The sequence below is a fragment of the Barbus barbus genome, assembly GCF_936440315.1.
Source record: "Barbus barbus genome assembly, chromosome: 11".
Classification (NCBI taxonomy): Eukaryota; Metazoa; Chordata; class Actinopteri; order Cypriniformes; family Cyprinidae; genus Barbus; species Barbus barbus.
Window position 1 is genome coordinate 6,513,595 of NC_136739.1, and position 26,406 is coordinate 6,540,000.

Here is a 26,406-nt window from a genome sequence, read left to right on the forward strand (position 1 = left end):
CCTATTTTATAAATGCATGTTATAAATCTTATTTTGTTTAATTAATTTGTACATATGACTGTGACATTTAATCAATCTCGCGTACATCACAATACAGAAAAAAAGTCTGTCACTTCTTTAATTTCATCATGACTTCAATAAGTGTACTAAGTGTATTATTTTATTTTTTTACATTTTGTACTTTTTTTTTACATTTTGGTATTGAATGAACTGTTGTAAGTAAATTATAATTAGCATTTTTGTTCATTTGTCTGCCATCTTGGATGGATTTTTTTTTAGCTACATCTAAAACCAAACTCTGAGTAATAAAAAAAAAAATTAGCTTATTACATCTCATATTGTCAATGTCATGTGACTTAAGACCTCAGATGCTCTGTTGCTGTCATTCATAACTTATCTCCCGTGGCCTCATTGGATAAAAGTATCCATCAGATGTGCACTTCAGATTCTCTGTTAAAGGAGTACGTCTTCCGGGTACTTTTCACCTTTATGAATACTTAATGAAGATTTCAGACATGCTATTTGTTTTTACATACTATTTTTTTTTTTTTCCTACCATGCAGTAGGAAAGTAGGCATATTTGGATGCAGTGTTTATTTTCCACTGGATTTTCCATCTACCCGAAGGATGCATGCAATGCTGGCTACTCTTTCCCAAAAGAAGGTATACATGTTCCATTAAAATGGTTCCCACAGACAGCTTGCTAGCTAGGTTTTGTAGTGTGGCCTGAATGTCAGTCTCTATAGATCTCCTCAAAAGACAGATGTGGGACACGTGACAGAATATACAGAGCACAGACGTCAGGAAAGCTGAGTCACTGCAGACAGAGGGAAGCAGTAAAGTCATCCGGTTTTGGGTGACTAAAAACAGACCAACTCACTCCCGTGTTCTACTTCCTAAGGGTGTGAAGGGGCCAATGGAAGGGGGATCCCAACTATAGGCCTCTCACTCTGTATTGTTTAAACAATTGTAAGAAACAACACGTGCAAGTACCACTGTGTTAAAACACTCAGCAATTTAAAGATAAAAGGTTTTTTATAACCTATGGAATTTTCTTCCTGAAAAAATGTGATCTTTCAGAAGAGTCTGAGTTGTCTGTTTTGAGTTAACTTTATTCCGTGAATGTCCTCTGATTATTTTAAATTTAGGTTTGGTTGGAAAAGGTTTGCTGGCAAAAATGCTTTATACTGAACTTTTAACAATCACATTGTCTTATTTCACAGCTTCCAAATGGAAAATCATCACATCCGGTGGCTGTTTACTCCTGCAGGCTGTGCAATAGCTTCTCCATGTGCATGTAAATCCAGACACACCAAAGTCTATAAAACAAAAGCACTGTGCAAGAAGCAGCTGAGGTGTTTGTAGCCACCTGGTTGAATGCACTTGTGTTTTTTCAGCCTTTCTTCTCCAGAGCTTCCGTGGTCCATTGTTTGTTCCAGCGGATTCCGTGATCACTCCACCACAAGCAGGAAAACATTACTTCCACTGTGGCTCATTCCGAAACACATACGGATATCCTATCCCAGTGTAGCGAGGTGTCCAGCCTGCTGAGGCGTGATTTATTATTTGGCTACTGTGCATTTTGTCCTGCCTCCAGCTCTGTACATTAACAGCATTGATGCTGGTTGTATTTCGGGTGTTTCTGGCCTTGTGATTAGTCTTCCCTTTTAAGAAGGACTATCAGTGGTAGCAACATACTATTTTCTGCCATGTGCCTCATGTTGCGGCTTGAAGCAAAATGAAATTACGATTCAATCTCCTGTATGCCATGTGCTAAAGGACATCCCTCCTCCATTCATCAAGAAGCTCCTGGTCATATGTGGCATCTTCAGTCCAGCAGCTTATGGACTTCCTACTTTGATGTTCCCATTGGTTCTTTATGATTACATCTCACCAATTCTTATATTAGTCAGAGTGAAGTTTGTATGCTGTAGAAATGACTCCCTCTTATAGGGTAGACTTGATAAACTGACCCCTGTCCTAACCTTGTGACAATTGCACAGAGCAGATGTTCTCACTTTACTCTTAATTTACTCTCTATACACATGGTGTGGCTCCAGGCAGGGCATAAAGACGAACATCTAATGATTCCCTGGCCTTTTATAGCAAACCAAAGCTCAGTTTTAGCTCAAAGTTGGATCGGGACAAATACCACACACGTGTCTCCTCCCTTTTGTCATTGGGAGATTTCTTGTGTCTTTTTTGTTGCTCTGCCTGCGGAGGCCTAAGGGTCCATTCATATTCAGATTTAAACTATTCATTTTCTTGTGAACCCTTCGCTAGATAAAAAAAAAAAAAAAAAAAAAAGGTTTCTGAAATGCATGCTGGGACTGCCTGAAGTATCACGATGGTCTAGATTTGCCACTTTGGAATTTCCTTCAATGGGACCCCTCCCATAGCCCTCTGTCAGACTGGATAATTGTATTATGCCTCTCTTTTGTTCGGGTCATGTCGAGCGGTTTTGCCACCTCACAAAGCTCAAACATCTGCTATCTAGGACATGCGCGTTTCTGTGTTGATGTAATGCCTCATGCCCTCTCTGGCTCTCCTACTCTTCTATTTTCCTCACAAGTCTCTCCCAGGCCTCCGCCCAGAGCCCAAGCCTCCATCAGATGGACTCTATATATTTTGTGTTTCGTTCTCAGTACAATTTCTGGTGCGTCAGTCTGTTCCATTCAAGATTTAGTTTGGAGTGTTAATAGTAATACTTATGGGTTAGTATATTATCTTCCTAATATTAAAATAAAATATTTTATTTCCCAACCTAGTGAGCTGCTTTGACAACAATTTTCAGGAAGAAAGTTGACTGAATTTATTCATTTTCAAAGAGAGTATAATATTTTTATTTGGAGTGAAAGCAGCTATTAAGAGTCCTGTTCAGTTTTTGCATATTCGAAGTGACGTGGCAGCTACCAATAGGAGTTTGTCTGATACAGCTGGTTCTTGCAGTTGAATAAAAACAGTTTTACTTTATATGTTACTGATTTGAAACACTCTACATAGGTAGTTTTGTGTGCCATACAAATATCCCTATTTATACAAACCTCAGAGGAAGCGCACAAGAGTTTAGCATTAGGATTTTGCAATTAGCTAACAATGCAGTTCTCCAAGCATACAAATAAACTTGCGTATTATAATTGATAAAACTATTTTTAACCTGTACTTTTATTGAATTGTTTTTACACATGGATGATTTTTCATTGAGTTTGTTGTAGTGCCTTCTGGGATTACCTTCTGCAAAGGACACATGCCATTCCGCTTTAAGTTGTGGTCACTTTTACACTTGTACACCAAATTTCCGTTGGTGAACTGAAAGGCTTGCCAAAATGGATATAGTTTATCAGATCTGATTCAAGTTTGTTAAACTTTTAAAATTCATTGAATTCGCCAATGTAAAGCTGCTTAGTTTGGAAGTGGCGTTAAAGTAAGTGATGCTTCATACATCACTATATTATTGATAATGGACAATGGACTTTCCTTGCCAGTTTTGCCAGTATGACCACACCTTGAGGATTTTACCAAAAGGCAGCATTTTAGAATGCAACATAATCATCTACACACTTTTGGAACAGCCTACAATGCCTAAAAATGCTTTCTACGTAGGCAGCTTGCAAGATTTTGGAGCCATAGTGTCGGAATATGGTCTTTCATTTGTGCTATTTACCCATTTATGTAAGCTGAAAAAGTCCTGGCATGCCTGTGACCCATTTTAGAGCTTAAGTATCCAAATGTATGCATGCCACATCAGATATGGCTTTTGTCATGTCATTAAGAACATGCATATCAATAAAGTATTACAGTAATTCCATTCAACCTTGGATCTGCTTATCATTTTTCTGGAGCTTTTGTTTTGCCATACACATGTATACCACTAGCTCGCCGTGAACCTGATGAATCCAGACTTTTATACATCTTAGAGGAGGGGAACTGCATGCAACATTTCCCTCACAATCAGACCTATTATTAGTGGTGGTGTTGGAAAATTCCTCCGTAATGATTGTAGAAAAGTACAGACTGTGAGGAAACTGGGAGGTGGAATAAAATGGGTTGAAATTAGCACTGTTTTTAGGCAGTGTGTAGTCCAATTTAGTTAGAGCTGATCACTCGCCCTGGAAGATATACAGCAACATTTACTGACACAGCCTACAATCTGCCCTACAAACATGAACTGAGACTGCTGCTATTTTTTTTCCCTCAAATGAATCATTTACAATTACATCATTGTTACAGTGCCCCACTGGGTTATAGAATCATATGACCCACTTTTCTTTTGTTTACTGGCCTGGAATTTGTGGAGAATGAATTTAATAACTGACTCTTTTCATTCAGAAGCTTTATCCTGTTTGTTTTCTATCAAGAATCAAAACATAAATGTAATGGTCCCCAGTATAGACTGTTAACACTGAGGAATTTCTTCTGTCGACAACTGATGCCTCCATCAAGAAAAAAAGAATTTTCTGCAAAGCAGAATGATTCAACTGACTATGTGCTGGTGGGTTGTGACTGAAAAATGGATCTTAGGTTTGTTAAGAGAGTTCTGCACTGTAAGGAAAAACAATGGTACATGTAAATAATAAAATGCAACTAACTATATGCTCATGCATAGTTAAACCTAACCGAAGTCTATTCTAATCTTGTGCATGTGAATTAGTAGTGATATTAATATCAATACACCTCAAAGTTTAATTGTAAGAACATTTTTGTTTACTTGTGTTTTAATAGCAAGTTTTGGACTGTGCTGGGTCACCACCACCAAAAAAAAATGAATATTTGAATATTGAATATTCTCTCTCTCTCTTCTCAGTTATGCTCTGGCAGATGAGGCCTACCGGTCCCTGCGGGATCAAGATAAAGACCAGTGCATTCTCATCACTGGAGAGAGCGGGGCAGGAAAGACGGGTAAGACCACTTAAAAATACTAAGATACCAGTCAAGCTAATCATTAACTAACTAACATTAGTGATGCTTCAACTTTGATATTTTTTCAGTATCATGACACTAGCTGCTTTCTCGATGGTAAAACAGTTTCTGTAACTCATTTCTCATTCTCTTGCACTCATTAATTTGATCCACTCATTCCTCCAATTGATATCTTTAACAATGTTGTTAACGAATGCTTCACCGATGATGCTGAATTGCTCCGGTTACATTTTACAGTAGTTCTGCTGCATTATGGTATGGGATGGCAGTATGCCAAAGACTCTGAATAGATTGATTTTCATATGGTTATGCAAGTTGAATTAATCTGCAATCTGAAGTATTGATTTAGATTAAATTAGTTTTTCGGATCAACATACCTCTTTGAAGTGTGCTGTCCATCTGTGTTGGAGCTTTTTCAAAAATGCATTTAGATTCTTCGTGTCAAACTGTTCATCTGCTGATGGGGATCAAAATCTACAAATGGGGAACAGGTGCTGTGTTTCTGGCTCCCATCCAGTGTTTACATATGGATACTATCTCATATTCTCCCTTTTGAGACCCTTTCCTTTGTTTTAATAGCAAATTGCTCATTGTTTAGAAACTTTGAGTAATTAAGTTGTGCCTGCCTATCAGTCCTTACAGAAGAAACATTTGCTTTAGACCAAGTAGAGATCAAACAATGAATGACCTACAGATTTTAAAATGAGGAAATATAAACCCAATTTTTTATTTTAGTTTTTGACATGCAAGTGTTCATCTAACAAGCAAGTATAATATTGCGATTTTCTGACTGAAAATTAGTTTGAGTTTGTTCATGTCAGCTCAGCTCTATTATGTTCTTTCGGAAGAAGCTGTTTTATTACTTTGCGAATGCTGAAGTTTAACCACAGCCATTTAGCAGTACAAAACTGGACTCCTCTTGGTTTAAAATGGGCATCTTACTTTGCCAACCATTCAAATCCAGGACATCCAACAGTCAAGGCAATGAGATAAATGGGGATTGTGGTAATCCACACATTGCAGACTACAGAGCGCAAGGTTTGGTGAAAATCATCGACTGTTAGTCAAGGTCACTGAGTTAATTTCAAAATGCTCTTCTGCACTAATGAAAATCTACCCTAGCTCAGAAATAAATAAAATTGTGCTCTCTTATTCAGTGTTCAGGTCCTAAGCTTAAAGCTATATCAAATGAAGAGTTATAGCATTATTTTCTATCTTCTTGACTATCGCTCTGCCATCCCTTCATGTATAAGGTTTGATCAAAATGTTTCTTACTTTAAGTCCTGTGAATTGAGCAGAATCCAAAAATAGCCATAAATCTCTAAAACATAAGTGGGCGTCCTTCCCTTCAGAAAACATTTCATATCTGCACTTCTGTGCACAAGTCACTTCTCCCATAGACATGGGAAAGTCATTAAGCATCGAACAAGATAAATCTTACACAGCCATTAGTGCCAAGTAGATAAAAATAATTCCATGTAAAAACTAAAACACAGTTTGAACGGTAATAAAAATGATGATCACTAGTTTAACATAATTAGGGCCGGCTTTTAAACTATTCCACTTATTTATTTATTAAATGTACTAAAATATGTACTAGAAGATAGTTTAAAAATCTTTTTATTGTTATTTTTTTTTTCACGACAAGTTATATTTGCCAAACTAGATATTGATGCACAGGCTTTCCCCGATATTTGAGTTGTTCTGTCATCTCTTTAAACAGCTGATCTCATAGTTGGCTTTGGAAGAATGAGGGAGTTTGGGTTCTCATGTGAGGTGGGAAAGGCGTTTGCTCCCTGGAGGATGGGATTTTTGGGGTGAGGTCTCGTCTAGAAGATGACTCCTCATTCTTCTGTGGTCTGCTTTTCAGAGGCTAGTAAGTTTGTGATGTCATATGTGGCGGCAGTGTGTGGGAAGGGCCAGGAGGTGAACAAAGTGAAGGAGCAGCTGCTTCAGTCCAATCCCGTGCTTGAGGGTGAGTCTTTCACATCTTCTGTTTTTGTACCAGTTACCTTGTCTATATGTCATTTTACACCTTTAAGACATTCAGGTCCCTTGTCTTGCCAATTAATAGAAAATTGTGTGGCAGATCATTTCACATTCTTTAAGGCAAGTTTGGAAGCAGATGATTCGAGACCTACATCGTATGTGTGTTCCCATAATCTTGCCCCACTTTCAACTAAAGGGCCGAAAGCTTCTTGGTCCCTGTTGGCAATCAGACAGCTGTGGTTTTATGTGGGGCCATGAGCAGGAAATGGCCATAAGCGATGAGATGGAGTAGGAATGCCCAGTGCTTCTTTGCAGCAGGACTTTGCAGATGTCCCACATCTGTGAGAGTTTAGCTGCTGGAAGTAATGAGCCCCACACTGGGGGTCCTGCACATTTCCTGCTGAATGTCTCTCTACCACAAAATCTCTCTTTATATATGCAGCTTATATATGGGGAGATTGTGTTCATGGCATAAATGTGTTATATTTAATGTTGTAATAATGAATAATAAAGATTCTTTATTGGCGTGTTTGATTCCATGAAGAACCTTTTACAAACTTTCCACAACACAGAAGGTTTTTTATAATGGAAAAAGTTTCTTTAGAAAGTCATGAAAATTCCCTGAAAAAAAAAAAGAAAAGAAATCATGACAATTAACAAATCCTAAAAAGACTATAGACTATACTATAGAGTTTCTATACCAATGAGATTTGTAATAGAACTTATAATTAGAACTTATTAATAGTTAGTAAGCTAGTTAAGTTTCGGTATGAGGTAAGGTTAAGGGATCTAAAATATGGGCTTTAGAAGTACTGATCAACAGCCAATATGCTAGTGCTAATAAGCAACTAGTTAATAGTGAGAATTAGTGCTTAAAATAAAGTGGAAGGTTGCATTGTGGGATACATTATTCTGTGCATTGTGCTGTTTGTTTTTTATACTGCAAACTTATTAGGTCATCTGGATATGTCATGCATGCAGAACATTTGCCTTATGAATGCAGTTTTACATACCATGTACTAGAGTAATATTTTTTGAAAACAAACAAATGTTCTGAAAGCACACTGAAATATTGTCATCTTGTAGATAAAACAGTAAAGCATAGCACTAGCAATGCCAAGGTCATGGGTTCAGCTGATAAAATGTAAACCTTGAACGCAAATTAAACTGCTTAGGATAAATTTAATCTCCCAAATCTATAAATGTAAAATCCTTTCATTGTCCATCACAGTTAACTAATAAGATGCTCGTGGACGTATGAAGGACGTATGGAATTGTTTTTATTTATAATTTTAGGCTGTCTAAAGTATCTTATGCTCCATGAATATGATGAAAGGTAGCTGAGAGGATTCAGGATAATTTTTCCACCAGATGACATCAGTCAAAGTAGAAATGTCTTGCTCAATGAATCTGGCTTACATTGACTAGTTTACAACATGTTATTCCACTGCAGCATTTGGGAACGCCAAAACCGTGAGGAATGACAACTCGTCTCGATTTGTGAGTATCTTTCTTTTTCCAGACAGAATATTTTACAAGTGTTTTAATGCTGCTCCTCCCTCTAGAGTGTGTTTGCTTTAGATTAGATCAACATGGACTTTTGATCCGTAATGTTAACACAGGCAAATGATTATATTACTTTCTGTCAGCCCACCCCTAAAGTGATGCAATGCTTTTCTTGGGAGTTTGATTTTGCAAAAATTATACTGCAAAATTCAAGGTTTGCTTTGGGTTTTGCTGCTTATGGACCAGCCCTGAGCACATCTGGTCTTATTCTGACACAGCAACACTGCATATACCGGATTCAAACAGAACTCTGTGTAACCTCTCTGGCAACCACCTCCAGATGCATTTGAGTCTGTTTTTGTTCCCCTGTTGTCCATGAGGACAGACTCCCACAATGCCATTCAGCACAGTTAAATATCTCTGCTTATGCAAATGTGTTTAATGTTGCTGCTCTTAATGTTGCAGTCTGACCCTTTTCCAGCTGTCCGCCACAGCCTGACCACACAAAGTAAACATATACGGAGCTATAAAGTGTGTACTTACAGAGGTCAGACCACACAGCATTGTCCAGCATGTGCTTTCAGAGGTTCAACAGAGGTGCTGTTCAGTTTACATAACAGGGAAAACAGAACAGCATTGAGTCAATGTTGCTGTTGACATTTTTCCTCAGGAAACGTACCAGATCTGAATTTTAGTAACTCGTGGGTAAAAAAATTAGTTTGTTGAGAACTTTTACTAGCTCTTGCATCACCCACATGAGACCATCAGTGTGTTACATACTGTAACAATATTTAGCCAGGAACCATTTATTTCTTTGGCTTTGTTTTAAAACCGTGCCTATATAGGTAGCATTTTGAGGCAGTGTCGGCAATCTCAAAACAAAGTTGTCTTATTTTGGATTGTAAAGCAGCAGCATTGTTTACTCTGTGGCAAAGGCCATCCCAGAACGCATATTGACAAACTATGCATCTAGGATGGTTGCTTAGGGCAGAGAGTTGGTGGTAATAAAGAATTAAAAATGCCATGAATTATAAGTAAAAAAAAAAGTAAACATTTTATCATTGGGGTGCCCTTGTGAAAAGTAATATACCTTTAGCATATTTTTTAATAAAGTGCACTTATTATAGAAATAATATACTTTACATTTAAGCTCACACTTAAGTATATTCTTTGAATATTTTCGGACACTTAATAGCTTGTAAATTATATTTAAATTTTTTACATTTATAATAAATACAATTAGTTATTCTTATAAGTAATTATCTTGTTCTTTTTTGACCCACTTGCATAGAACGTCTTACACATTTATATGTAATTTCGTAATTCTATTAACTTTGAAATATTGATAAAGTGTACTGATATGACTGTAGTGTTATTTCTATTAAAACTTGTATGTCATGTATTTAAATATTTGTAATTACACATTAAAAATATGTTAGTCAACGCATCAAATAAATATACTTTTAAAGCACAAGGAAAGATTGCTTATACCTTATTTTAAGGTGTTCCTGTGTAATTAAACATTTAAAGGTCCCATATTGTACACCTTTCTGGAGTTTTATTTTAGGTTTTGAAGTCCTTAAGAATGTATATTTGTGCTATAAGTACCAAAAACCATCTCAATATATTTTTACAGCTCTTCTCTCAGGAGCTCTGCTTAGAACAAGTTGATTTTGGCCTGTCTAATTGATATTCCTGAGCCTATATTCTGATTGGCCTATTGTATTCTGAGTAGTGATGCACGGCTAGGTCAACCACAGGTAACTAGGGTCAAGTAGGGCCGATGTCCGTTACGTCACAGTGCTAGCTGGAGGCAAAGCAAAGGGAGAACTGGAGGCAGCCCATTCAAACCAGTGCAGATTCGGCTACATAAAGAGCTTAAAATATCATATTGCTGTGATGCTGGGTGCCAGAATCGACGTAATACAGCCTCAAATTAGAAATTTGATCGCATACCTGCTGCCACTGCCAGACAAAAAAAACTATGACAGCTGTAGTTAAACACAATAAAACGAGCCGACTGGACAGAAACGATCGTCAAAAATGCTCGCGTTTGCAGCGCACACTTCTTATCAGAAAAGGTTCAATAAAGTATTGTCTTTTGTTGTTATGGTCACATCTAAAGATTTCTTGCATCTCAAGACTGTTGTGTAATAATGTCTGTGTGCATGCGTGTAAAAAACAAAAACAGATGATTTATATAGAATTTGTAATTGTGTATACATTGTTGTGATTAATTGTGGCTGGAATAATAGTGTAGCTGTAAAAATAGTTGCCTGCTGAAATTGAAATGTATTTACATCTTCATAATGTCTAGATGGACACGGTGAGATTGTCTTTGTTAGCTGTGATCCACCTCATAGTAGCAATCCTGTTAATTTCACAATTAATTACAAAGTGTATACCTACAGTACTTAAGTATATTAATAAAATAAAAGTGTTCTTGTTTATTTTAAGGTGTCCTTGTTGCAATGTAATTACATTTAAGTACTAAGTAATATTAATTTACTACATGTACTTACTATATGGTTAGGGTTACTTGCATTGTAGTTATGCATAATTTATTATTATTATAATAGTAAGTACATGTAACAAGGATACCTTAAAATAAAAAGTATAATTAAATGACCCTTATTTCATTAATGTTATATTAACTGCAAGTACTTTTTTATTTTTTTTTAATACACTTAAGATATGAAGTAAACTATAAGTACACATTGAGTGTCAACTAAGTTTATTAATTTTTCACAAGGGTGTCATTTATTTATGTTAATTAAAGAATCGCATTATTAGCATAGCTGCATGCTAATAACAAGCTCTATTGAAATCAATTGTGAATACTTTCGATTTGTGTGGTGTAAACCGCAATGGACTGTGCAGAACATTTTACAAGTCAGCACCTTGGTTAGGATGCAGCCTTCGAAGGCTGAAGGCAGCAAGCCAGCTCGACAGGTTTTGGAATGGAACCATCTCTGGTTTCTAAGCTGATGGCATGTTAACACCTAGAGATTTGGAATTTTGGAATAATGTTTTGTATCTCAAGCACCATTTTATCATATAGTTTTCAACTGCTATACTGTTACAACTTTTAGTAAAGTAATTTTCAGCTGTTACTTCCTGTGTTGGCTGAGGATTTTAGAGTTCTAGGAGTTTATTCAGCAGCCTCTGAGGCAGTTTCCTTTTTGAAGAGCTGTTGGATATAAATAAAGAGGGAAAAAAATTAACTGGCTCCAGAGACACTGGGCTTACTGTTCCTTTCCCAAATAGTGTGTGGGGACAGAAAGAAAAAAAAACCCTCTTCTCCCACAGTAGTCCATTACTCCATTGCAAATCTATGTATGATTGGCATTAATGTTATGGTTATGAACAGGCCTGTACTTGGAGAATTGAGGGATTTTTTTTTTTCTCCCATTTGCCTCACGGAAGGCTCAAATTTCAGCCCTATTTGCAGTGATCGCTGCCCTCAATGTCAAGCGTCTTTTCCTACCATCAAGAACCACAAAAGAGCCACGTGGTTCTCCACAGCAAGCCTGCCATTAGTACCAAAGGCCTTGATGCAATGTCACCATTGCCTCTTAGACCTTAGCTTCTTAGCCATATCTTATTTTGACTGCACAGGAAGGCCATGTTAAACAACAATAAAGAGCCATGTCATCAACTAACCCACCATGCACTTTTTATGGAATGTACTAACAATTTCTTCTCTTTCTACAGGGGAAGTACATGGATATCGAGTTTGACTTCAAAGGAGACCCCATTGGTGGAGTCATCAGTAATTGTGAGTATAACTACAAGGTGGAAACCAAGGAGTATCCCTGTAATAGTGCCCAAGTAGAAATAAAGTAATAGTTCACCCCATATCTGTCATTATTTATTCACCCTCATGTTGTTCCAAGCTCATGTCTAAAATACAAAAGTCTGAAAAATGTTCATGCAGCTTTTGTTCCATACAATAACATTGTGATGTGACTGTCAACTTCCCAAATGTACAAAACAGCCATTATTAGTAGCCAAAAGTAGTCAAAATGACTTGTTTCATACACTATACTGTTCAAAAAGTTTGAAGTCAGTAAGATTTTTATGATTTATTTTTGAATACTATTATTCTTCAAGGATACAGTAAATTGATCAAGAGTGACAGTAAAGGGAAAAAAATGGATCACGGGTACTATTTATGGATAAGAACTGCATGAACATTACTTAGAAATTCTCTTTTTGTGTTTTCTGAGAAACAAAAAAGGCATTTGAGTGCAAAGATGACATGCAAGGGAGAATGAATGATGATAGAAGCTTCATTTTGGGCAACTTTTTTTCTTTTTCTTTTTTCCTCTACGAATTTTATACAAATGGCTGTGTACTTTCTCTTGCTCCCAGCTGTGTGCTCTCAGAGAGGGTTTTGGGAAACTGTGCTACATTTATACACACACAAACCATCCAGAGCATGTCCTTATTTTGTAGCACCATAGCAATGGTTCCTGTAATATGCCCCTGAGCCTGTCTCTCTGTAAATTCAAAGCCAGATCAGCTGTCTAGTTGGCACACATACTCTTGACTGTTGAAGCCAGTGGTCCATTTAGCTAAATGTTTCCTCATGCATTTAGTTCATGTATAGTTGAATTAATGGGTAGTTGAAACGATGTGGAATGGTGACTTAAAATATGCACAATCTCTAATATATTACTATAAATTTAAACACTGAATAATGATATTGACAGTGTTGACAACATTTAAGAGTGCATTTTTTTACATGTCAGCTAACCTATTAAATAATTGTTCAAATAGCAGGCAGTTTCTAAACTGTAGAAACATTTATCTAGTCAAAAATGTGATTATGCCACTGACAAGTGACCTTAAAATCTTTAAATGGAAACTAAACTGCTACCACTTCAAGTAATTATAATTAGCAATTCAGTCATGCCAAATCTTGGCATGGAGAGATAATTAATCCCACAGCAACTTCCTCTAGCAGTTAACACAGTTTGTCCATTTGCTCATTGATTTGAGGAGAGTTTGTAACCTATATAGTACAGCAGTTTGAGTAAATTGTCGATCAGTTAGTGTGACATTATCCACGTGAGAGAATCGATCAGTCTCCCACTCCTAATGATGCTGATGTGATTTATGTACGGCACTCCATCACATGCAGGGGAGTCACTAGAGCTAATTGACAACATAATGATATTTCTGTTGTGCTTATATTTGGATCAGCACAAAATTACTTCACTCGACAGTTACCCCTTCAGCTCAGAAATGCCTCTGCTCGGGTATATGAACACGTAACTTTCCTTGAGGACAGCAATACCTTCAACTGTTTCCAGTTATCTCTTATTTTGACTCCACAAACATATACAGTGAAAGACACAGGAAGTGGGAGCAAAGAGTTACCCGTTACTCCTGGTCCTGGAATTTCTGTAAAGATTGTCAATAAGTAGAGTTGCATTTCAAGTTTAATGGTGTAACACAAAACTATTTAGTAGTGCATAAGTTGTAACTTCCCCTTTATATCAAAACTAGGCTAAGTTTAACTTATGCACAGCTGGTGCAGTTGGCTGTCTAAAATCAGTTTAGTTTAAACTGTTGCAGCTTCATGTAGTCTGCACAATAGAATCTATTGTGAATGCTTCAAAACAACTAAGCTGCATGTCCGTAGACAGGCTATAACAGGATGCTACAGACTGCTTTGAAGCCTGAGGGCTTTCCTCTAAAGTAAGAAACAATCTTAGTCATCTGATACATCATTTTCCCCCACTAGAAACTGTTTTAGATGATTTGAACAAACTTCATGCCCCAGAACTCTATTCTTAAAACCTACTGAGCAGCATCATAGGCATGCTCCCAACTTGAAGGTTATTGCTAATAAGTAGAAACTTTATGCTGAGATATTTCAGTTTAGCCTTATTCTGTTAGAAAATCCTGTGCAGAAAAAAGGCAATCCCAGAATACATTGCACTAAAATGAGAGGGAAAAAAGACATTCAAGATGGCAGATGAAGCAGGATAAATGTGTCATGTGGTAGACAGATGTGTTTAGCTGTTACAGTGCATCTTACTGTTTTTAAGAAACCAAGTTAACCCTGTAAAAGCTTGACCTATGAAATAAGTCTATGCCTCAGATTGCATGATAAAGTGAGAATATGTAATGCATACTTGAGGAGAAAAAAATCTCAGTTTATCCAGAGGCCCAAAACTGAGCAAAAATATGCAGTTTGGTGTAGTTTTTGATATTTATATACCCAAAAAGTTAAAGTCTGATAGCTTGTAATGTAAATCACTACTTGCAAAAATGTCTAGCAAATGCTCAGTAAATGTTTATATTAATAACAATATAAAAATATATATTATGTTTAAAAAAAAAAATCACTCACAGCAAAAAGACACGTGAACCACGACCTGAATAGGGGGACGTTTTTCAATTCTACTAAGAGGCCTTTTTTATTTATAAAAAAAATTAAATAAATGAATAAAAAACTATAAACTCTCAATACGATGATAAAATACATAGCAGATTATGTACAACAGGTTTTTAGCAAATTTGCGAATCAAATAGGATTCAAACAAGTTTTTCAAAACAGTGATGTTAGATTATATTTTGATATATTATTATATATATTAGACACACATACAATGTATGCTTAATTTTATATTATCAGCAAAATGCTTGTCTTATGCTTGTCTCCATGCTTGTCTTAGTGCAACTGTCAGTGAGTTTGAACTATCAAAAAAGGTTTTATTGGTGCTTTGTCAAGCGTTATCAGAATTATCAGTAATTCATTGATAATACTGCTGCATAATTTTTTTAGTTGCTCATATAAACAGTGCTTCATGTCTTCTCATATCAAGCTAATAAATTTTGTTGATGATAAGGTAATCAAGGCTTTAGGCTGATGCTGCTGTTTCTAATGGGCACACATCTGGATGGTGCGGGGGTGGTGTGACATATTGACGACTCCCCATAGATGAATATCTCCTGTGAGACTTCCTGTCTCAATCTGAATACAATGATCAATGTATTCACCATGGATACCTAAATATTAATTATGATATAAACCGGAAAACACCTTTTGTTTTTTTAAATGGCTGTTCAGAGTAGGAGTAGGAGAGAATTGTCTATAGCCAGTTTCATCTGTGTGTAGCTCTTCACTGGGAATTCCACAATTAACATTTATATATTTATGAAGTTGAAAACAAATCACGTGCATGACAGCCTTGTAGCTCATGTTAGGTCTGTCTTTTAGGTTTAAACATTATCTTAACTTTCTCTCTGTGGATAAAATGAGTGGAATGTTTTACCTCAGAAACCCTTCTGTTGCTCCCTGTTTAAGCTGAGTCAGCGGTGTATAATACTCATGAAGTGTTTTGTGCTTTGATATTTCCCTTTCGCAGATCTCTTGGAGAAATCAAGAGTGGTAAAGCAGCCCAGGGGCGAGAGGAATTTCCACATCTTCTACCAGCTGCTTTCTGGAGCATCAGATGACACGCTCAGTAAGAGACCCCTTGCAGAGTTTTTATGATTACATTTGCATTCCCAATACACAATCCATTCAATGACTTTCAGAACACAGTGTGGAAAAAATGACTGGATTGCACTGTAACATACCTGAGTTGACTCTGGGAATAGAATTTATAGTTCATTCGTGGTTTATTTGCATACTGTTGGACCACATTAATTGTTTAACATTTTGAATGAAAGGGAACACAATAAAAGGCATTGATTTCAAAAATCAAAGGGGTGAGCTGAACAGAATACCACATAGATGTAATATAATCTGATAGCAACTGGGTCTTATAGAATGTCCGATACAATGAAACTAAGGACAGTATAAAGCAGAGGTGTCCCATCCTGCTCCTGGAGGGCCAACGTCCTGCAAAGTTTAGTTCCAACCCTAATTAAACACACCTAAACCAGCTAATCAAGGTCTTCAAACTCAATAGAAACTTCCAGGCGAGTGTGATGTAGCTAAACGCTGCAGGATGTTGGCCCACCAGGAGCAGGATGGGACACCTCTGCTTTATACTGTCCTTAGTTTCGATGTATCGGCCATTCCACAAGACCCAGTTGCTATCAGATTGTTTCATCTATGTGGTATTCTGCCATAAAAGTATAAAGGGAAAGTACAAAGAGTGACCACTCATAGAAAAACAAATCTGAGAACTTGCATCAAATATGGTTGTCAAGTGAATGGCCTTGTGAATGCTCTAATTGTGTTTTTCTTTCAGAAAAACTGAAGCTGGACCGAGACTTCAGCAAATACAACTACCTTAGCCTGGATTCAGCAACAGTCAATGGACTGGACGATGCTGCCAGTTTCAGAACAGTCAGAGTAAGTTTTCTTTCAGTCCTACCGTACACTTCATACAGTAGCTGGTTCCTGACACATTATAGCGTATGTCATTGGTTCAGACTGTCTTGGGATTAGCTCAGATCCGTGGCACCCTGTATGATGAGAAGTTAGCAAAGTACCTTATCTCCCTGGCTTAACTGGATAAGATCACCCTTTACCTCACTGAGGTGGAGTTTGATATGAACAAAACAATTTGCCTTGTGTCATTGTGTAATTTGAGCTTCATTCAAGCCTCTGCTTGAAGACGGGGAAGTTCATTTAAGGGGGAATTCCACCTGCTCACAGCTGACTTGTGTAAATAGAATCAGTGCTTCTGTTTTTCTCATGCACACTTATTGTTAGTGTGAAAACGGGTTATGCGGAGGATGGACTGTCGTTGCAGGGTTTAACCATAAGGATTGATTTCTGCAGGCCTGGTTGAGCCAGTAGTTTTGCTTCCTTTGGACTCTTGCCTTACTGGCCTGGAGACAAGAAACAAACAAACAAACATATATATATCAAATAAAATATATAGTAAAACATTTTTGAGTAAGTCAGAAGTAAAATGTGTGTGTGTATATATATATATATATATATATATATATATATATATATATATATATACACATACTACTACTGGTAGTTAGCTTTCATAAGGGTTTATAATTTGCAATAATAGCTGTAAATAAATTATGTAAGGGATAAAGTGAAGGGTAGTTGTTAGTTGGTCACTGTTGTAAAATAAACAAGGTGACTGCCATTTAGAAACATCTGGAATGTATTGACAAAATACTCAAAATTAAATGATGATAATCACAAAAAAAGAAAAAAAAAAAAGAAAAGCAAATAGCTATGTAACAGTAAAACGTAAAAAAGTCATTAAGGGTTGGTAAGATTCTTAAATATTTTTAAATTAAGTCTCTTATGCTCAACCAAAGCTGCATTTATTTGATCAAACATACAGTAAAACAGTAATATTGTAAACAATTATTACAATTTACAATATTTTTTGTTTGTTATTTTAATATATTTTAAAATGTAATTTATTCCTGTGATGCAAAGTTGAATTTTCAGCGTCATTACTCCAGTCTTCAGAGTCACAATCCTACAGAAATCATACTAATATGCTGAGTTGAGCTCAAACACATTTATTATTATTGTCAATGTGAAAATAGTTGGGCTGCAATAATTGTGCTTTTATAGCATTACAAATGTATTTACTCTCACTTTTGATGCATGGTCTCTCTGTTCGACTCAAAGCTCGACTGGCAAGATTGATAGCTAACTGTTCTAAGATTGTGGGTCAAATACTTGAGCCAAGTTTTCATGAACATTTTGTCCCTGACAGGTAAAATTATGTCTGATTCTTTCCATAATCTGTATGAGGAATATCAACTTTTGCGATCGAATAGGAGTACCATTTGCGAGAATGGACAGATTACGGAAATCTTTTATAGTCAGTAAAATTAATTAATCAGAATAAGGGGTCTAAGTAAAGTAGGCAGCAAGATTCTTAGGAATGGAAGGTACTTAAGCATTTGCACTGCAGATGGATGGGTATCAATGTGTACTTTTGTGTGTGTATTGTATTGTGTAATGTGTATTGCTGTGAATTAATGTTAGACAGTAAACGCTATGGGATGCGAGACAATTTTTGGAAGAATTTCCAACAATAAAGTGAAATTGAATTGAATTGAAGTGAACTGAATAATGTTGCTTGCATATTACATTTTTGACAGTGTTGCTGCCTTTGTTTATTCTCTGGCCCGTTAAGACAAGTGACTTTTCCATCAACTAGCCCGAACCTTTCTTGTTGGGCCCGGGCCTTTGGGCCATCCTTATTTTGGAGCCCTGTTCTTTGCTTGTCTTCTGGAAATGAGTGCAGAATGTCTGTGTCCAAGCAAACAATGCAGCCCACATTAAACCGATCAGAATTCAGCACCAAATCAGACAATACAGTGCAGTTCTGATGAACAATAGGCCTAAGCCAAGCTCCATGCTGACATTAGAACACCCTAACTCAGCATGTGCTGAGCCTCTGGCTCTGTCTATTAACCCCTTGCCTGGGGAGTCAAATCTAATTAATTAGAAACATGCCTTTTTTGCTGTGTAGACATTTGTAGTTTATAAGGTTAAGTATGAATAAGGCACTGTGTGTAGGAGACAGTAAACACTTCCACGAGGGAGGATGGTTGCTATTTATGCTAGGCTGTAAATAATATACAAAACTCAGCAAAACGTTCATTCTTAGAGACACAACATGTTTGTCTTGTTAACATGAAAAAAAATATTGAAGAGTGTTTACACTCTGGAAGGATTATATTGTGTTACCATTTATTCAAAGATAAAGAAAGTTATTGATTTGTCATTCACATTTAGCTGTCACATTACAGCCCTTTACAGCTCATTCGCTGTTATCTCCGGCCTTTAGACCATTGACTTTCCCAGTGAACTGCTTGCACGTTTATTATCAGCGATTTCATGACATTTTGAACGTAATTTATGGCTTCACAAGAACAAATATTAACACAAGCTATTGTGGAAGCACAAGGAACATGATACATCATCAAAGCTGCTGATGATTCTATTGGCTAAATCTACTGTAAAAATTAAGCATCTGTTACTTATTTCCCTGTACACCCATAAAGTAACAATATTAAAGAAGTAGTTTACACAAAATTGAAAATTCTGTCATCATTTGCTCACCCTAAAGCTGTTCCAAACTTGTACAGCTGTTGAACACAAAATAAGTTATTTTGAAAACAAGGTTGATAACTAAGCAGTCGCTGGTAGCCATTGACTTGACTAATAGTATGGAAAAAACTACTGTGGAACTCAATGGATTCCAGCAACTGTTTGGTTACCAACATTCTTCAAAATATCTTTGTGTTCAACAGAACAAAGAAATTCATACGGGTTGGCAGATGACACATTTTTCATTTTTTGGGTCAACTATCCCTTTAAGGTGAATCTCGGGTCATATTTTACTCCAACATCAAAATATATCAATAAAGAAATAAAATATGTGTTTTGAGTTAAGAACATTTCCCATATGTATGGTTGAATTGAGATCATGAGACAACATCCACAAAAAAATACCAGCTGCAATCCTTAATCTTTTCTCTTTGACAGACTGTGGTGTGATGGAAATTTCTGTTCAAGACCCTCAGGCTGTCCATTAGTGGTGTGGTTATGTGCCAGTCGATCACTTTACAGACGCCACCATATGTACTGCCATGTTAAATGTCCATCAGCAGACCACTATTGACTAAATGTATTTTCTCTGCTGTTTTCCCAGAATGCCATGCAAATTGTGGGCTTCATGGAGGATGAGGTTCAGTCAATACTGGAGCTGGTGGCTGCTGTTCTCAAACTGGGAAACATCGAGTTCAAACCAGAGTCTCGTTGCAACGGCTTCGATGAGAGTCGAATCAAGGACAAGAACGGTGAGTGCTAGGCTCTTCCAAAAAGCATTGCTGATACAAACCTTACTTTTAGTTTGGGAAGGAAAGTACACTTCCCAAGAAACGTTCAAGTGTGAATGATCAGACATCACAATCAGTATTAATGATACAATGACATAAACATTTGGAAGCGCTGAAAACCTATTAATTGTGAAATAGCAGGTACTGTGGTCTTGTAAAGTATATAACCGTGCCCTCAACTGCTCACCAGGTTGGTCACTACTGCCATCTATTGATGTGTCAAGAGTCATTTACAGTATTAGCTTGGAGTTGGTTGTACACAGCCAATCAAGACTGCACTAGGGCAGATAACCCTTGCATCCTATACCATGAATGCATAAGATAATGATCAAATATTTGTATGTATTTGTAGAGCCAGATGAATGCCTTCTTGACTAACAAGTAAAGGATATAATATTTTAAGCAGTGATAATTGTGTTCTGTTATGTGCTAGAAATAATCTAAAATAATTTTAACTATTTTCAAATTTTTCTATAAGTTTACCACAGTTTAATGAATAAATGAAGGCATTCAAAATAATGCAAAAACATTTACAGGCCTGAAACAGGTAACCAAAATAATTTTCATGGGAAACCAAAACATTAACCTAAATTGTTCATGCTAAATAAATAATAAAAAAGAAAAGTTATTTGTCTTCTACCCAAATATGTGTGATGCAAATGAGCGTTGCTCATCACTGCTTGTTCTAGTAGTTTCCTATAGCCAGGGCAGTGGCCGGCACAGACTAAACATCACAATCCATGTCAACACCTCCATTTATATGTACTACAGCGTCTGGTTTGTCTGCTGTGCTTAAACCCATTAGCAAAAATGTGCTTTCCTCTGCCCTTTTGACCTGATAGCTATGGGCTGAAATGAAACAGACTGAGCTGCTGTGGGATGATGGGGTTGTATACCTGATATCCAGATCCTCTCAAAACCCCTAGAGAAGAAGCACTTTTAAAATACTCTCCAGCTTAAACTCATTGAAAGGGGCTTAATATGTATCAGTCTTAACCTTTACCTCTAGATTCTGAGCGACAGGCCTTTGATCACAATTATTGTCGGACACTAAAGACACTAAAGATGTTTATAGAGGTTTTTTTTTTCTCAACTTAAGAGTCGGAGGTTTTATGTTTATCTGTGGCAATTGGCAAATTTGTTTAAATTACATAACACACTGTCTAGTCTATCCATAAATAATTATTTAATCTGATCTGCCTGTCCCAGACCTGAAAGAGATGTGTGAGCTGCTGGGCATTGAGCAGTCTGTGCTGGAGAGAGCATTCAGCTTCCGTACTGTGGAGGCCAAGATGGAGAAGGTGTCCACCACACTCAACGTGGCTCAGGTCAGCACACACACCCTCCTTGTTTGCAGGACAAACTCTTTTGAAATGGGAAAAAATTTAATTCTCAATTTCTCTAAATATTTTTGTTTAAAGATTAAAATAGAATGATGTTTTCTGATAGGACAATTCATGCAATATCAGTAGTTCTTCTTATTCTTTTTAAACTAACAAGAAGTGCAATCACTTATCACTTTATGTCCCGGTCCGTAATAACTATCATTATCCCAAATGTGACTGTGTATCAAAAACGTCACTGTGAAGATGTTCCTTTATTTTTTTATGTTCAGTGGAGATGAATGAGAGACATTCCAGAAAACCAAGGTCCCCAGAGTTAACAAACATCTGTCCAGATACAACATAAACAACTAGGAAAGAAAAGTTTGTCTTGTCAAAAATCGAATGACATTATAAAGCCTTGTGGGTGGACAAAAAAAAATCCTCACGACTGAATTAAGTCATGTGTAGTTTGCACTGGAACACTTTTATTATTATTATTAATAGTAATAATAAATTAAAAGTTCTGTCAGATTTCAAGCTCGATACATTGTAGAAATTTATGTTTTGGGATTTATTTATTTATTTATTTTTGGGTGAAATGATGAATGAATGAATGAATGAATGAATAACTTTCACCTTACTTTATGCAATAACATAATAATTAGAAGAATATAGATATTACAGGCCAAACCTCACTAAAGGCTGCTGGAATGCATGTGAACCCGAAGGCTTGATTACTGCAATACTAACATCTGAGTGAAGGGTCCAATTAGCAAATTGTGACGTGTCCTTAGCGAATCATGTTATTAAGAGTTTAACCACTAACTCTTGATAGACAACAGGCCTCAGAGCATTGGATCCAGGCCACATGATGAGTTTGAAAGACAATTGTGTCTTTACATGTGGGATAATTTTGTTACAGCCAGAGACATGGAGGAAGTTGGAACTAGAGATTAATCAATATATTTTTGCTTGCATAGATGGTTAATTCAGATGTTCTGGACACTGATTGTAATTTGAGATTTCTTCCATTTCAGGCCTATTACGCTCGTGATGCTCTTGCCAAAAACCTCTACAGCCGACTGTTCAGCTGGCTGGTGAACCGAATCAATGAAAGCATCAAGGTATGTCTCTCTGGATTTTCACTGAATCTTTGTTGTTTGCTGAAAAATCACAGTAACAGTAATACAATTTCTGCACCTTAATGAGGACTATTGTCAATAGTGTAGCAAAGTAAGAAGTACAACTCACACATAAGTCATTTTCAAACCAAGCACCTTTCTGTTGGTCAACGCATCAAATTTGTGATGTGAGAGATGTGTGGTGAAATCTTTCACCCTGACACGAAATTCCAGATTGCATGAATTTGGATTATGCCTGGATTTTGCCTGTAAAAATTTGCCAAACAGTAAATAAAGCTTGAATCATACTCTGTGAAACTACTCAAGACATGCTTATAACCATGCTAGCACCATTTCACATATTTACAGCGAGTTGGTTTCCGCCTTGTAACTCACTTTCTTCTTTTGTGATCAGGCTCAAACCAAAACAAGCAAGAAAGTAATGGGAGTCCTGGATATTTATGGTTTTGAAATCTTTGAGGTGAGTGATTTGGTCTGGATTTTTGAAAATTATTTCTCATAAAATTCACGTCACAGGGCTCTCTCAAGTTATAGCAAAAGTTTGGAGTGAGATTAGGGGAGGGGCCACTCAAAGAGGAGGAGCCATTCAAATATTTGCAGTACCCAATTCTCTTAAGTTTTCACTAGCAGTTAAATTTGACCTATTGTTCATAATTGACCTGAACAAAAAGAAATGATAACAACTGGTAAATCTGATTAAAAAAAAAAAGACAAATTTGTCCAAATAAAATAAATAGATTGATGTATTTCAAAAATACAAATGTATCAAAAAATAAAAAGAAATTTGGCCACAAACGAGCCAACTGAAGAGCAGTGCTCAATGTACGTACTGTACACATGCAGTACATTACAGAACTTGCCCTGTGGATGTATGTCAAGCTGTATGTGTTTGTGTGTGTGTGTGAGAGAGAGAGAGCACAATTAAGCTTATGAATGTTTTTTTTGTTGTTTGTTTTTTTTCTGTTGTAAGTGTTTGTTGCACATTTTGATGTCTTGATGACGGGGGTAGGGGGCTCCCACTGAAAGCACTGTGGCTCAAGGCCAGACATTATCTCCGTCATGATAGATGAAAGCTTTCTGTCCAGAGCCAAACTGTTCCTAGTTTAGAGAACACTCTCTCTGCATCTGCATTTGAGTGAGGAAGCGCATAGTGCTTACAGTGGGAGCCCCCTACCCTTGTCATCCAGGCATCAAAAATGTGCAACAAACGCTTACAACAGACAAAAAAATAAATAATAATAATAAGCTGAAATGTGTCTCTCTCTCTCTCTCTCTCTCTCTCTCTCTCTCTCTCTCTCTCTCTCTCTCTCTCTCTCTCTCTCTCTCTCTCTCTCTCTCTCTCTCTCTCTCTCTCTCTCTCTCTCTCTCTCTCTCTCTCTCACACACACAGCTTGACATGCTAAGGGCAAGTTCTGCAATCTTACTGTATGTGTACAGTATGCACATTGAACACTGATGTTCAGTTGGCTCGTTTGGCAGAAACAATTTCGTTTTATTTTTGATATTTTTTAAAAATAAATATATAAAACTATTTATTTTATTCGGATGAATTTGTCTGTCTTTTATCAGATTTACCCATTGTTATAACATCTTTCCTTAGTTTCTGGTAGCCAAAGCTAAGTTAAAGGTTCTAGTTGCAAAGCAGCTGGAGAGTTTTTGACTGCATCAAAGTCTAGTGTGACTGCGGCTTTACCCTCTGTGTGCACATGCATCCATGTTGCTTAGTAACGAACGTGCTTACAGCAGGATCACGTAATTTACGCAAAAACAACATTCTAATTTCTGATTGGCTGATAGGTGTCATTTAACTCTGTATAACTCGAGACCGAGACAGCTATGAACTCGGCAGAGAGCTCCGTATTCATCAATTAATTATAGCAGGACAAGTTATCCCTTTTTCTCAGCGTGAGAAATGCAAGGTGTGGCGTAAGAGCGTGTGAACGGGTTGAAATGCATGTGCCTTACGGTGAATGCATGAGAACTGAGAGCCCTGCGTCATCACCACCTGTTGATCTATATCAGATGCGCGCACAGTGCGTGCAACGGCAGGTTTCCAGATTAAACACACCCATACAATAAATGCAATTTCTGGACTTCTGGACTGACACACTTACATTGCACCTCCAGCCACTTAATACCAATGCACAACTTTAAAGTCTGTAAATGTAAATACAGAATTGCACTTGCATGCATTATTTTATTAAAGTTATTTATATTGCTGACTTTATCATTGTTGTCATACTAAATCCCACAAGTGTAATGCAGAGAACTACTTCTCAGGCCTACTAATTCACCTTTCATTTTGGTTTACATTTGTCCATTGCATGTGTTCTGCTGTCTGACTGTATCACTCTCTCCTGAATGTTGTTTATGTTGTTGTGGCCATGACTACAGAATGGAGTAAGTAGACCTGCAGAGGAAATCCCAAGGCAGTGTGCATGGTGCAATTTTAGCACTTAATCCTAGTCTTAATTCTGCTATTTTATCTCCGCAGCATAAGCCACTGCTAGAGCAAAACCCTGAAGTATTTCCTAGTAGTATTAGTATGACCTGTACGCTTGATGTTACAGCATTAGCTCCATTCATCCTAAACTTGGAAGACCTTAAAAGGAACAGTTCAGCCAGAAAGGGCAATTCTGTCATTATTTATCACCCTCAAGTTGTTCCAAACCCATATCATATGGCTTCAGAAGATTTTGAATATATTGCATGAGTAATACAGACTATTTGTATGGTTCTTTCATAGTGTTTTGCAGAGCTTAAGGGTGATTTAGCATGATTCAATTTTTACTTTTGGGTGAAGTATTTCTTTAAGCTTCACTGAAACCAGCCAGAGATCTGCAGTGATTTTTTTTATCTTTTGGGGCTCCAGAAAATGAGAGATGATGAGGTTAGTCTTTGAACAGGGTTACCTCTCATTACTTCTAGAACACTGCAGCTCTAGGCTGACATGCCAGTGTGGCCTCTCAGCAAAGGCTGCCAGAATAAAACTGCCAGTGCTAAGTAAAACAATGAGCTGGTGCTTTTCAGCATGCCATATTCTGCCTTTTGGAAGTGGGCTTTTTTTTTGGGGGGGGGCTTTTCCTCAAGTCAGGCCCATTGGAACTGATGAATGCAGTGGCTTTAGTTGCAGAGACTAACATGCAGTAGGATTGCTCTAAAGATTAAAAAAGAAGAGGATTGAATAATTCCTGAACCCCAGTGTCATGGCTAAATAGTACAATCGTAACTGTTTATCATAAGCCAATGAGCATAACATTTAGAATTACTCTTGCTTTAATTCAACAATGGAGTTGGTTCACTGATTGGGGTTTAGCATGAGAAAGGGAAATAGTTAGTTTTTCTAATCCTGCATTTGTAACCCTGAAAACATTTACTGTGAGTGAAGAGGTTAAAGACTTCACCTCCATCAAGAGATGCAGATAAGATTATACAGCCTTGATGTATATTGTACCATGTTACGCCTTCATTTAATCTTAGCTATAAATATCTGTTTTGTAAGAGCAGACTTTGTTCAGGGCTATTTTACGTGTTCTACAAGTGATTTGCTCAGAATTATTTAAGGTGGTCCCCCACAAGACTATTTTAAACAATTCTGTTTTGGTTGTGGGTGTCAAACTGACACCAACCATTTTCACCGGAAACATACATTCATCTGTCAGAGTTCCATCAAACAGCAGTTAAGAATGAAAGATGGGTGGCATTAAACAACTGCATGT

The 26,406-nt window shown here is 36.9% G+C and overlaps 1 protein-coding gene across 3 annotated transcripts in view; it reads left to right on the forward strand.

Moving 5' to 3' along the window:
- LOC306877142 (unconventional myosin-Ib-like) overlaps positions 1-26,406 on the forward strand; it is an 87,134-nt gene that overhangs the window by 38,302 nt on the left and 22,426 nt on the right. For all 3 annotated transcript variants that reach the window (XM_079428685.1, XM_079428686.1, XM_079428687.1), the window contains exons 4-13: positions 4,805-4,899; positions 6,791-6,895; positions 8,363-8,409; positions 12,130-12,193; positions 15,798-15,896; positions 16,632-16,735; positions 20,034-20,181; positions 21,430-21,548; positions 22,583-22,669; positions 23,082-23,147. In XM_079428685.1, coding sequence (XP_079284811.1) covers positions 4,805-4,899; positions 6,791-6,895; positions 8,363-8,409; positions 12,130-12,193; positions 15,798-15,896; positions 16,632-16,735; positions 20,034-20,181; positions 21,430-21,548; positions 22,583-22,669; positions 23,082-23,147 — 934 coding nt within the window. The remainder of the gene's footprint in view (positions 1-4,804; positions 4,900-6,790; positions 6,896-8,362; positions 8,410-12,129; positions 12,194-15,797; positions 15,897-16,631; positions 16,736-20,033; positions 20,182-21,429; positions 21,549-22,582; positions 22,670-23,081; positions 23,148-26,406) is intronic.